General features: G+C 45.3%; 1 protein-coding gene across 5 annotated transcripts in view; it reads right to left on the bottom strand.

Annotated features, from left to right (window-relative positions):
• The window catches only part of BMPER (BMP binding endothelial regulator), a 165,918-nt gene that overhangs the window by 131,495 nt on the left and 20,076 nt on the right, over positions 1-14,347 (bottom strand). For 4 of the 5 annotated variants that reach the window (XM_033076524.1, XM_033076542.2, XM_033076516.2 and 1 more), the window contains one exon: positions 8,109-8,208. The exons of the other annotated variant lie outside the window; for it this stretch is intronic. In XM_033076524.1, the coding sequence (XP_032932415.1) occupies positions 8,109-8,208 (100 nt within the window). The remainder of the gene's footprint in view (positions 1-8,108; positions 8,209-14,347) is intronic. 5 annotated transcript variants of the gene reach the window in all.

Genomic DNA, 14,347 nt, shown 5'->3' with positions numbered 1-14,347 from the left:
GGGGCCTCACAAAAAGGTCCCCCCAGTCAGTCTTGCAACAGGACATCAAAATGGTATTGGGTACCTCATACTAGGGGTGTCCAGAGGCAAACAAAGTACAGAGGTACATATAGATCTGCAGGGTGTCACTAGAGTAGCCAGAATACTGGAAATCTCAACCTCCCTCTAACTTCCTTTGCAAGCCTATGTAATAGTTGAAATTGGCTGCAATCCTCAGCCATAGTATTTTACAGAATTTCATTACTATAAGGCGCACCCTTTTGACTAAAATTTTCCCCCACACCTGAAAGTGCGCCTTATAGTCCAGTGCGCCTTATATGATGTACAAAGTTGCGACATTTGCCACCCCAGAAGTGTGAGCTGCAATGGGGGGCGGTGCCACGGGAGCGCCAAGTCGCATGGGGGGGCGGGAGTGGGCGGCCATGGCTGGCAGGAGCTGCGCGGGGAGGGAGGGAGCTGCTGCTGGCCCCGGCACAGGGGGAACGAGAAGCTGCTGGCCGCAGGGGGAGCGAAGGAGCAAAGTGCCGCCCGGCGCTGCCAGCCGTGGGGGGAGGGAAGAGCCGCCGGGTGCCGCTGGCCACGGGAAAGAGGTGGTGCAGCCCCTGCAGCCGTGAGAAAGCGGTGGCAGCGCAGTCCATGCCGTGGGAAAGGGGCGAGAAGCAGCAGTGCCGCCAAGCTGAGCGAGGGATGGGCGGCAGGGTGGCGGTGCCGCCGAGCCGAGTGAGGGACGGGCGGCAGGCCCCCTCTGCAGAGCCGCGAGGGGGAACATCATGGCGGCACAACGGAGCCGCAAGGGGGAACAGCACGGCAGGAGTGCTGAGCCGAGCGAGGGACGGGCGACATGGCGGCGGTGCCGAGCCGAGTGAGGGACAGGTGGCACGGCAGGAGCACCGAGCCGAGCGAGGGAACGGCACGGCAGCTCCGTGGAGCCGCGAGGGGGAACAGCACCGCAGCAGCACCAAGCCGCAAGGGGAAGGCAGCCCCACAGATGTGCTGAGACACGCCTGCCGGCACCAGGGGCGGGTAGGAGTGCCAGGGCCCACTGCACGGGGAGGGCGCCTGGGGCTGCCTTTGAAAGCCTACTCCAATCTGTGAAAAATGTTTCCAAATTGTGCACCTGCCAGTAAACTCCACGATCGCAGGTTTCCGTTACTAATTCGTTACTTTGTTGCGCGCGGCACAGATCTTCACAGCAAAGAAAATGTGCGCCCTATAGGCCGGTGCGCCTTATACGTTCTACAAAGTTGCAAATTATGCCAACTCCCGGGGGGTGCGCCTTATAGTCCAGTGCTCCTTATGGTCGTGAAATTACTGTATATCCTTCCCAAGAAATGTACTACTAACTATGTTATCTTTGGATATTCAATATTTAGTAGACCAAGCACTGTTGTTGCCTGGGCTGGGATTCCATTCTCTGATAGATTCCACATCAATGGAGCATAGCACAAGAATTTCTAAAATCAATAATTATTGAAATAATTATTAAAAAGAAAGCAAAAAAAAAAAACCACAACAACAACAAAAAATCAAAACAGTAATTCTCAAAAGCCAATAAGGACAGAAAATTCTAAATTGTACTTGGGAAGAGAAAGAAAATTCTTAACATATTTTCTTTGTTGTAAAAGAATTCCCACCAACTTCGTCTTTATACGTCCATAGAAGATTAAGATTCTTAAGATAGAGAGTAGAATATGGCATACAATTTTGGAAATGCAAACTTTATGCAGTCCTGAGCCAGTAATACCACTTCTTCAGAGTGCAAATAACTTACTATTCCATGTGTAGAGAAGCCTACATGTAAGTGAGAGGTGTCCAACTAAATAAGATAATGTAGCCAAATCTATTTCTGTAATCTCAGTGACCTCACAGGTTTTCATTAAATATATTAAATAAAATGAGAGATGAAAAGTGGACTATTTATGCTATGCAAAAGTAATAAGAGGGCTTAATTTTTTAGTATTTTCAAAATGACTAGTGTGCTAGAGGTACATGGTATATTTTATAAACTACAGTAAATACCTGTCAAAAAAATAATCTTACTGAAAACTTTTCCTGTTAGACAGAGTCACCTGCATTCTCCTTGCAGCAAGGAGCCATAATCATGGGCCCACATTTCTCTGTTCCAGACTTTTCACAAACACACAGCAAAAGTGAGCTTTGCCCCACCAATATTAAAATCAAGGTCCTATGAGCCTAAAGTCAAGAACAATGTTAAAACACATGGCTAGTCTCGAGGATTTAAATCTTAAATCTTAGACCTCACTGCAGCCTACAATTTCCTCACAAGATGAAGCAGAGGAGTAGAGGGGGCAGGTCTGGTCTCTTCTCTGTGGTGACCAGTGACATGACCTGAGGGAATGAGGCTGTGTCAGGAGAGGTTCAGGTTGGATAGCAGGGAAGGGTTCTTCAACCAGAGGCAATTGGGAACCAGAACAGGCTCCCCAAAGAAGTAGTCACAGCACCAAGCCTGACAGAGTTCAAGAAGCATTTGGACAATGTTCTCAGGCACATTCTTATCCTGTTCAGGACTTGGAGTTAGAATTTGATGATTGTTGTGGGATCCTTCCAACTCAGGATATACTGATTCTGTGACAAAGCAAAGCCAAATCTTTTCATATGCTACTTTCCACCACAGTGAATTTTCTGATTGCAAAAGCTGTACTTTTGTACTAAGTGGCTGCTTGTTACTTTTTCTGTTCATTACAAAATATGAAAAAAAGAAGTGCTGGAAATTATCTAAGTAGTGTACAAATACCCAAATGGAAGTAAGGGACTTAAGCTCAGCACACAACCATTTGCAGGAAAAGTTCTCTACCAACAGTTCAGTTTCTCCTTTATGAAAAGCTCTGAATAGGAAAGTTCAGGTGTGTGTACCGCTGCAGATACAATCATAGAATAGTTTGGGTTTCAAGGGACCTTTAAAGGTCATCTAATCCAACCCCACTGCAATGGGCAAGGAACGTCCTCATGCTCCTCATGATAGAATAAAATGCACTGGAAGAAATGTCACAAATGACTCATGAGTGGTGGTTTCCTTCCTACACAAGCCCACTCTGGAACATGCCCTTTGGCCTTAATGTGATCCTCCTGATGCTGCACTAAGATGACAACAGTCATTCATTCACTCATTCACTCAGCCATTCATTCATTTCTTCACAAGGTAGGAAAATGTGAAACTATCAAAGAGACCTGGCAAAAGCCTGTAAGGCCTGATTAAGCTCTCCCAGGCTTTGGGAACAAAGCCAAGAAAAAAGCCATCAGGTTCTGATGTTTTTCCTTGGTAACACTTTGTTCATGTTTAGATGAAATGCAACAAAAAAAAAAAAAAAAAGCACCCTGTTTCCCTTTTCTTGCTTGCATTCCCCATGGGCACTCTAGCAGCTTGACAAAACAGTAACTGAGATTAAGTACTGTAGGGTTAAGTCCCAGCAGCCACTGAGTTTCATGTGGGGAGTGCTGGAGTTGCAAAGGGAGTAGCTGAAGTGCACATTACCAGGCTGGTATCCCCCAGTTACTCCAGTTACCCCACCACAGGACACTCATTTTTGGTCTCACACAGAAGAGAGCAGGATCTTCAGCAGTGTTTAGAGTGGTGGGAGAGCAAGTAGCCTCTCCTGAGGTAGAAGTGATTCCATCAACCTCTTCCCCTGGAGAACAACCTTGTGACAGAGTGTGGTGTTAAGACTGTGGGAGTTAAATGAGTGCATATTTTGCTTTGCCTTTCAGAAAGTGCAGAAAGAATTATTCAGAAATTTCACTTTGAAATTTTACTTTGAAAATTCAGTCCTTGAGAGCATTTTTTTTGTTTGAATTATGATATTTAATGTTCTTCTTCTTGCATTTTTAGCACATGGAAGCGGTGATCTTAGATCATACCAAGAACCCTTCTAGTCAATAATCTTCTAATAGCAGCTACTAAGTCTAATAGCAGCTACTAAGAGACAACTTGGGAAGTGTGAAAAATATAGACCAGGGTCCATAGTTCTAGTTTAGCCCCCAGAAGAGCAGGAATAAGCAGTCTGTCTGACTCAGAGGGAAAACAGGGCATTTTGGTTTGTATCTTGCCCCTTTCCTAACAAACTCAGAGTTCAATTTTCCCTCTGGAGAACTGCTGAAGGTTGAGTTGATCATGCCACAGAAATATCTTTTGTAACACTCGGAAATAATTGCCATTCAGTTATTGTCAACTTAGAGCCCAGTATTGTATTTGTAAAGCTAGGACTGTTTTGTCTTATATGCATCCATTTATTTCCATCCACGTTAACTTGCTTTCTCATCTGTTGTTCATTGCCCTGACAACCTTCTGCAGCTCCTCACAGGCTGTCCTCTTACTTTACTATGCTACAGAGATAAGGTTACCAGCACCAAAGCTCCTGTGCCTCTTCACCCCTTTTCTAGATCCTTTCTAAGCACTTTGAAAAACTGAGATCTTTGCAGAATATGCTGGCAATCCTTTATGACTATAGAGACAACCATACACTAGTTACTTATTTGCTGATGAGAAGAGCATCTCTAAAAACCCAGGGCTGCTTAGCTTCTTCAGCAGTCTCCTTGTGAGGGATCTTGTTGGATCTTCGTAGGATCTCTGTCCATTGATACATCCAAAGGACCCAGGCTAACTCATCCCTCTTCTGTCTAAAGAATCCATGTGTGTCCTAATTCTGCTTTTGAATAGTTTCTCTTAATTATCCCATTAGAGATGTCAAGCCTGCAGATGCCAGGCTCAAACCTATCAATAATGTTCTGTAGGTACCCACCCCAATTCAGGAAACAGATAAAATCTTAAAAGGAGTCTGAATTAAAATACAGTAATTTCACGAATACAAGCCGCAGCAATTTGACAAAAATTTTGGTGGAAACCCGGAAGTGCGGCTAATACTTCGGGGCGGCTAATATGTGAATAATTTTCTGACATTTACAACCCCAGACGTGCCAGCCAGGGCGCTGAGTCAAGCACCTGCCAGTAAAAGCCGGCATATCGCGATTGTTACAAAGTGTTACTCTGTTGCCCTGGCACCCTGCAGGCAGAACGGGGGACGGGGAGAGAGGCAGGAGAGTTCTCTTCTTCCCTCCTCTACCACAGCCCGGGGGAGAGACGGGAGGGCCCCGCGCCGCCATTGCCGCGGCCCGGGGAGCCGGCGGGGGCCCTGCGCCAACATTGCCATGGCTCGGGGAGGAGGGGGGGAGACGCGCCGCCATTGCCACGGCTCGGGGAGCCGATGGGGGCCCCGTGCCACCATTGCCGTGGCTCGGGGAGGAGGAGGGGAGCCCATGCCGCCATTGCCGTGGCTCGGGGAGCCGACGGGGGCCCCACGCCGCCATTGCCACGGCTCGGGGAGGAGGAGGGGAGACCGCACCGCCATTGCCGTGGCTCGGGGAGGAGGGGGGGGCTCTGCCCCCGCCCTCCACCACCGTGGCGGGAGCAGGGGGTGCTCCGTGCCCCACCGGCGCCGCGGTGTGAGCGGGGCCAGGGCGAGTAAACCCAGAGGCGGCTGCCAGCCCCGAGCAGCACCACCGAGCTGGGCCACCTGGCCCCGTCAGCAGCCCCTAGCGGGCCGAGTCTGCACAGCCTTAGTCGAGCCAGTAAACCCCCCACCATGCTGCGGTTCTGTTAGTATTTGGCAACTTTGTTGCACGCGGGTCCTCGCTGTGAACGACAGAGCGGCTTATATTCAGGTGCGGTTTATTTATGGACAAAGAACGAAATATTTGCCAACACCCAGAGATGCGGCTTATACTCAGTGCGGCTTGTGTTTAATTAAACTATTGTTTTTCAACTCTGAAATAGTCATTCTTTTCATTTTGCATGCATGCATGCACACATACATGCATATATGCCTATGTATGTACAGTAATTTCACGATTATAAGCCGCACCTGATTATAAGCTGCACTTCCAGGTGTCAGCAACTCTCTTGGGTTGCAATACAGAATGTGATAAAAGGTAGTTCTATCACCATTTGTTGAGGGTGGGGGAAGCGATCCTTACCTCTGGAAGAGATATTCTGCTAATGGGCCATTGAAACCAGGTGGGGCAGTGTTCTGTATCTTTTCACAACCCATCCTTCCTCCAGAAAGTCATTTTCTGCTAATGGTCCATTGAGTCCCACTGTGGGACTGATGAAATCACTTCATCCCATTGGAAGTTGCTCCAGCCAGGGGGAAGAGCCCAACATTTCTTACCAAGACAAAAACAGAGGTTTTGGGACACTAAGGGAGTCCCTTTCTCCACTGGACTCCAGAGGAAAACCACATTTCTCCACATCACCACTGGACCTCTGGAGGGAAACTGCACCTTCTACAGGAGCACTGCTTCAACTGAATCACATCTGTCACTGCAAGACGACCGCAACCATCATTTAATTGGACTGCTACCAACACCCTGACTGACGGGGTGTCAGGTTGTACTCTGACTTTGTCAGGGTTTGGAGTTTGTTTCTTTGCAGTACTGTTTTAATTTTTAATTAAAACTACTATTTTTTCCCTAGAAAAGAACTGTTATTCCTAATTCCCATATGTCTGCCTGAAAGTCCCTTGATCTCAAAATTAGAATAATTTGGAGGGAGGGGGTTTACAGCCTCCATTTCAAAGAGAAGTTCCTACCTTTCTCAGCAGACACCTGTCCTCCAAACTAAAACAGCAACTTTTTGTTCTTTGTCCGTATATAAGCCGCACCTGATTATAAGGTGCACTTCCGGGTTTGGACCAATATTTTAGTGACAATAATGCGGCTTATAATCGCGAAATTACTATATATAGAATTTTTAGACCATAGAGCAAATATTCATCCCATTATGAAATTGCAAAACCAAACTCTCTCCTAATCCAACCAACACTTAGCAACCTTTTGCTACAAAGCTGATACTAGACACAGTTTTTCAAAAGAAATAAATTACATGCAATTTATGTAAAATCTGTTATTTAAAATTATTATTGTTTCAGTAATGGTTTTATTTTTTTCCAGTTCATTCCTTCTTTTTTAAATGCCATGTTTCTAGATAAATTATTGAATTGGGGCTTGCCAAACCTATTCCAAAGCTGCAGCACAGAAGCAAATATAAGTACAGCATCTAACACACCTCTGCAACCTTCCAGGAAAAATATACATCCATCATGTCTCTTCCATCTGATATTCAGCATAATCTACTTTCTTGCATTTGTGTTTCCTCTGGGAATGCAAGAAATGCTTTTATTTCCCAACAATTTATCCTACCATATATTCCTCTCAATACTAGACAATCACCAGTGGAGAATTAAAAATTACCAAGGAAAAATAAAATAAAGCTGTCTGAATTTGACATTCTCCACCTTTTTGATTGTGGAAGCAGTCCCTCAGCAAAATTAGTGCTTTAGAGCATATTACTTACTGCATCAATAAAAAAAAAGGAAGATTAGTTTTCAACTTCATCTATGTGCATATTTTTCATGTGGCTGAACATAGCAGATACATACTATGCATGCTAATGCTTTTTTATTATTGTTTGATCATTACCTTATTTTAAACAGCTTGGAATATACAATATTGGTCAATAAATACATGTAATAGTCAGATTGTTTTTTATTTGGTTTTCATTAAAACGTCCATAATATTATTGTTTGAATCAGGAAATGTTTAATAAAATGAATAAGATTTGCTTGGTTTGTTTCCAATATGAGGAAAAATAGGAAATATCCATAGGAATGGGTAATTACCTGCTCTTTATTACTCAGAAGTATTCTTCTTATTCTGTCCAACCACATAAAAAGTTAAAGAGATTCTTACAGACAGGTGACTACTAGCAGATTGATGTTGACCTGAAGTATTTCTGATAAAATTAGAATGGGGGTAATTCTTAAAAAACTGACAACATAGTGATGAAGAACAAAGATGCATTTCTGAAGTGTTGTTGCTGTGCGAGAACTAATAGTTGCAGGACAAATATATGAATTTATGTATTTCCCTCAGCTTTATAAACATATATGTTTAAATTATGGTTACTGCCCTCTTCTAGCCTCTGATGACAGCCAAGTCCCAGCTGAGAAGCTATGAATTTTGCCCTGTCTTGAGCAACTTAAATGTGCACTGATAACATTTTAAAAAGTGGGAAAACAACAGGAAGGGAATGGCACCTTTGCAACGCTCACAGCAAGCCCCTCTCTGCTTAATGACGAGAGCACAGTCCTTGGAAAGCACTGGACACTTCTCCCTTTTGCACGTCACTTCCTTATTCTGGGGAAAAATAAAAGAAAAGAAAAGAAAAGAAAAGAAAAGAAAAAGACAAAGACAAAAGTTATTGCAGTCAAACCAAACCCAAGGTTTGCAATTTCTTGCAATTCAGAAAATAAAATGTGGGGCCAGCAGTCTGCTCTTTTGCTTCAGGAGTGGTCCTTGTGATTCAATACATCTTTCTTCTCTTGAATGAATACAGTAGAAAACAGTTGTTGAATGATCCGGGAGCCCAAGTAAATGGTGTTATTATGACGGCCAACCAGTCTCATATAGAAAATGTGCTACACTGAAGAAATCCATGTTACTTAAATGAACAACTACCTACATTATGTGCTTGTTAAAATATCTTCAGGGCCTTGAGAAGCTGCCCATGAACTGTACAGCTCAGGAATCACTTCTCATTGTGACAGAGAAAGAGAAACACCAGAGAAAGAGGTAGTAACCTCAGAGAAAACAAAATTCTGTCACTGCAGAAAATCAGTTTTATCTAGAGGTTCTTTAAAAGAGGCTACTATGTTCTATACCAGGCAAGATGATTAATGTAATTCATCTTTCTCCCCAAAATGCTGAGACTCAATGAAACACCATGAGCAGACAGTCACTATACATTATAGTGTAGTCTTGCTATGGCAAAAAGCCGAAGATTTCCCAAGGCCAAAGAGTACATTGACTATAGTAAGGAATGTCAACAGAGGATGTGCAACAGCAGGCAGCAGAAATATTCCATTTATTGCCTACCTTGCCCCAGTGATGTCAACCCATCTGGTTATCCCTGCCATTAAATAGGTGCAGAAAACAAATACTTTGAGTGTTTCTTCTGGCAAAATTTTGCTACTTCAAATTCCTTACTTAAAGTAGCCCTCTGAAGTCACCTCCACCTATAATTAGTATCTCAGTTCATTAAGTAACACAGGTGGTCATCTAGTACATGCAAGTACCCACCTCACCCAATCTTATGTCTTAATTAGAGACCAAAAAATCAAAGGGCTAGAAAAATGTAAACCATAAAACTAAAGAAAAAGAAGCTGTGCTTTCCAGTCTTTTTTTTTTTTTTTGCTCCCTGTGGCCTTATTCAAGGTGCCTGTGAAGAATAGCACACAGTTTTTATTACACTCCAGCCCTTTGTCTAAAATCAGTGGTTTATTTACTTCAAAGTCACTGCCTGATCTGATGGGAGCTATAAAGGCACTTCAGTCTTATCAGTGTAAATGAGGACTCACTTTCACCAAGACAGTGTGAAATCAGCAAATAAGAATCAGGCCCTAAAGTGCAGCTGCAGCAACATAAACGATTACTGTAAAAAGCGAGGTCACTACTACATGCTAGCTGTTCTGCATCACTCCAACACTGCAGAGCAACCATAAATGCAATTTAACCAGCAGGTTAAGCTGAATTTATGGCAGGTCTGTAGCTTTGAACTGGCACAAAGCAGCCACAACACAGAATTGCAGCTAGTTCAATATCTCTTTTAAAGCGCTCAGTGGAATCTTGACCCCCTTTACAGGAACATGGTGCCTCATAAAATCTGCTGAAGGGCAGCAGAATCAAGCTTTCTAACTCAACTATAGTCTGTATTCTAAAGGGTTCTGCTAAGATCTCATTCTCTTTAATGAGTTTGCTTAAGGAAAGATTTAATTAGCCTATCAGCCCCACTACCTTTATCTGTGTGAAAATCTTCTGCCTGGTGAAAGTGGGTGTGAAGGAAGGGCAAAACCCAGTTTAGAGTTTGTTTCTGCAGAGAACATGGTTCACCCAGCTGCAGCATGCATCATGCACCTGTGAGAGAAGTGAGGTACACCGCACCCTTCAGAACCAATCAAGCTGGGCTGTAAGGGGGGATCAGTAGGCAGCTACCCATTGGACTCCCTCCTCAAAGGATGACATTGCTGTTGCAGATGGTAGCAAGAGGGAAAAAAAAATAACACAGCTCTGTATTTCTTTTTTTTAAATTCCCTGGTTGCCAGAGGACTACTGGGGCAAATTCTTCATGCAGCCCAGCTTCCCAGGCAATTTCTCCCGAGTGCTGTCTGCCTCCTTCTGCCTTTAAGCACATCTTGACATGGTTTCTTCTTGTTGGCAATGCAAGGAGTTCCTAAGGTTGACCTCAGCACACATATTTCGAACAGGAGATACTTGCTAGTTGCTGCTCCCAGTAGAAGCCTCCTGTTTCCCCTATATTGCTAAAATTGGAAAAATTCTCTCCAGTGATGAGCTTGGTATCATTGAGCCACCCCAGAGGGCCAGCCAAATTTGGGTCTTGCTCTTCTTTCCTTATCACCAGCAAAGCTTCTGGTTTAGCAGGTTTTCTGTGAGAGAAAATTTTAGAATTCATGTTCTGGTACCAAGGGTTGTTTTGCATTAAGCAGTGCTCCATGTGAAGAATATTAGTGGCCAACAGTGCAGTGACAGGAACTGAAGGGTCCTTCCACCTACGAGAGTGTCTTAAGCAGTAGGCTGCAGTTTCACATTTCCTTTATCTCAAGAGACTTTGAACTACAGTAATTTCACTATTATAAGCTGTACTGAGTATAAGCCGCACTTCTGGGTGCCAGCAACTTTTCATTCTTTGTCCATACATAAGCCGCACCTGATTATAAGCCGGACGTTACAATACAGTGTGATAAAAGGTAGTTCTATCACCATTTATTGAGGGTGGGGGAAGTGATCCTTACCTCTGGAAGAGATATTCTGCTAATGGGCCATCCATTGAAACCAGGTGGGGCAGTGTTCTTTATCTTTTCACAACCCATCCTTCCTCCAGAAAGTCATTTTCTGCTAATGGTCCATTGAGTCCCACTGTGGGACTGATAAAATTACTTCATCCCATTGGAAGTTGCTCCAGCCAGGGGGAAGAGCCCAACATTTCTTACCAAGATAAAAACAGAGGTTTTGGGACACTAAGGGAGCCCCTTTCTCCACTGGACTCCAGAGGAAAATCAGATTTCTCCACATCACCACTGGACCTCTGGAGGGAAACTGCACCTTCTACAGGAGCGCCGCTTCAACTGAATCACATCTGTCACTGTAGGAGGATGCAGCCACCATTTAATGGGACTGCTACCAGCACCCTGCCTGGCAGGGTGTCAGGTTGTACTCTGACGTTGTCAGGGTTTGGTGTTTGTTTCTTTGTAGTACTGCATTTCTATTTTAATTTCCCTAGAAAAGAACTGTTATTCCTAATTCCCATATTTTTGCCTGAAAGTCCCTTGATCTCAAAATTAGAATAATTTGGAGGGAGGGGGTTTACATTCTCCATTTCAAAGAGAAGTTCCTGCCTTTCTCAGCAGACACGTGTCCTCCAAACTAAAACAGCAACTTTTCATTCTTTGTCCATACATAAGCCGCACCTGATTATAAGCTGCACTTTGGGGTCGGACCAAAATTTTAGTCAAAATGGTGCATCTTATAATCGTGAAATTACTGTATTTGCTGTTCAGCAGCCTGGCTTCAGCAGAAAGTGGTTTGTTCTTCATGCTCCCACAAGCTGCTGGTTCTTACAGCAAGAGTACTTGTGGGAAAAGCAGAAGATGAGCCATAGAATTACCTCTGGATGTGGAGGGTAGCAAATCTGGATCACTGACTCAAAGCTCAGTTATTACAGCATGGTGCTGAAAGGTGGGGAGGAGGTGCCACACTTACCACCCATTGCACTTTTTTGTTGTTGTTTTATTGTTTTGGTTTGGGTTTCCTCATTTTGGTTTTTTTTCTGTTTGGGGTTTTTTGTTAGGGCTTTTTTTCCCCTCAAATTAAAATGGAAGATTAGCTCTGTCCCTTGGAGGAGAAGTTGCATACTCCTGCCTTAAAGGACAGCTCCATGTGTCCCAGGTAAACAGAGCCAATCTTTGCCAGCACAAGAAGAGCAGCTAAGCAGCTTAGCTACTAAAACAGGGTAGGAGTTGCAAAGCTGGCGTTCATCCTCTCTAGCCTGTTATAGGCAAGGCCCAGACAGCTCCAAAACAGGCTATTTCAGTTGTCATCCCAAGCTGCCTAACTCCTTGTCATGAGGGCTGGGCTGCTCTTCCAGGGTGTGAGGTATAGCATCACTCAGGGTTGCAGCCCCACCATTCCTTGTGGAGTTTTTTGCTGAAAAAACATACACTAGAGCCACAGTTGCAACATATTGCTGCCCTGGTATATTCCTCATGGCAAAATCCCTCTTGAAGTAAGAAGAGACTAATGTAGCTCCAGGGAAGTGCATCCTCCTATTATCCTCCTGCTTCTATTACAGTAGATTCACGAATACAAACCGCACTGAGTATAAGCCGCATCTCTGGGTGTTGGTAAATATTTCGGTTTTTGTCCATAAATAAGCCACACCCGAATATAAGCCGCTCTGTCGTTCGCAGCGAGGACCCACGTGCAATTAGTAACAGAACTGTGGGAGGGCGGGGTTTACTGGCTGAGCTAAGGCTGTGCAGGCTCGGCCCGCTAGGGGCTGCCGACGGGGCCAGGTGGCCCAGCCCGGTGCTGCCGCTCGGGGCTGGCCGCCGCTGCCACTGGGCTCGGTCACCCCGGGTTGGCACTGCCCCGCGGTGGCAGGCAGGGACGGAGCTTCCCCTGCTCCTACGGTAGCGGCAGCGGGCGGGGACGGAGCTTTCCCTTGCCCGTGGCGCCGGCGGCAGGCGCGGACAAAGCACCCCACCTCCTCCCCGAGCCGTGGCAATGGCTGCACATACTTCCCCCCACCCCCCCCCCGGGCCGCGGCAATGGCGGCGCGGGGCTCCCGTCGGCTCCCGGAGCCGCGGCAATGGCGGCGCCCCCCCCTCCCGTCCTCCCCGAAGCCGCGGCAATGGCGGCGTGCCCCCCCCCCCCCGTCGTCCCCGGGCCACGGCAATGGCGGCGGCCCCCCCCACGTCAGCTCCCCGGGCCGCGGCAATGGCGGTGCGCCCCCCCCCCCCCGTCCTCCCCGAACCGCGGCAGAGGAGGAAAGAGAGCTCTCCCGCCTCTCTCCCCGCCCCCCGTGCTGCCTGCAGGGAGCCAGGGCAACACAGTAACACTGTAACAATCGCGGAATGCCGGCTTTTACTGGCAGGTGCTTGGCTCGGCGCCCTGGCTGGCACGTCTGGGGTTGTAAATGTCAGAAAATTATTCACATATTAGCCGCCCCCGACTATTAGCCGCACTTCCGGGTTTCCACCAAAATTTTTGTCAAATTGCTGCGGCTTGTATTCGTGAAATTACTGTACTATTATTACTACTATCCCAACATTCTTTTTTAAAGTCCTACTGTTTTATATCAATGCTGTATCTTGTGGAAAACAAGATCAGCACATGTGGAAGAAAGGCTTAATGTACCATGCTGATCCATCACAGGCCTGCAGCAGATAAAGCAGGGCTGGGAAATCATTGTTTAGTCTATTGCAGTCAGGCATTATCCAGGGCAGATCTCCTGGGTCCACTGGGTGTAAAAGTACAAAAATAAAACAAAAGAGTAATTGTCATCTGGAGGTTGGATTTTTCCCTTCACCCAGTGCCCAAAAACACTGCTCTAATGTCCATCTGCTTGTTTCAATTTTGCTGCCTCCTCCCCTCCCATTTCACAAGGGCAAAGTGGAGGCTGAAAGCAAATGGAACTTAAGCAACAAATCCTTTCTTTCCAATTGTGTTCCTTCCTACCCCCAGTAATCATAACAGTAATTTCATTACTTATCCCAGCCATACATTTAGAAAGTCACTAAGTAGCTGCATGAAGGAGAACTGTCTTACTAAGCCTCAATCTGTGCTGTCAACAGCATCTCTGAATCAGTTGAAAGCTCTCAGATACTTTGAATTTTGATGTTCTTAAAAGAAAACTTCTTAGACAGCAACAATCAGAAGTCAACAGTTATGGGAGGGTAGGGGATTTTTTTCCCTTTTTTTTCAAAGACATTCACTCTGGCATCAATAAGTGTGGAAGAGACACATGGGCCATAAATATATAAACCATTTGCTAGGTCAGAAACCTGGGAGTCAGTCAAATCCATAATAGGATCCCAAGATTCATAAAAAATAACTTTTAATTATAGTCCTGCGCAACAGTTATTTTAAACAGATGGTTTATAGATTCACATCTGGGAATTTTTTTTTTCCAATTTAATGCTCAGGCATGCACACAGAAAGGGAGAGAACCTCAGCTAAGGTTTCTATTAGTGTTGGAAAA

Source organism: Catharus ustulatus, chromosome 1 (genome assembly GCF_009819885.2).
Source record: "Catharus ustulatus isolate bCatUst1 chromosome 1, bCatUst1.pri.v2, whole genome shotgun sequence".
Lineage (NCBI taxonomy): Eukaryota > Metazoa > Chordata > Aves > Passeriformes > Turdidae > Catharus > Catharus ustulatus.
The sequence above is the reverse complement of the archived record's forward strand: the minus strand, read 5'-3'. Positions and strand labels throughout refer to the sequence as shown.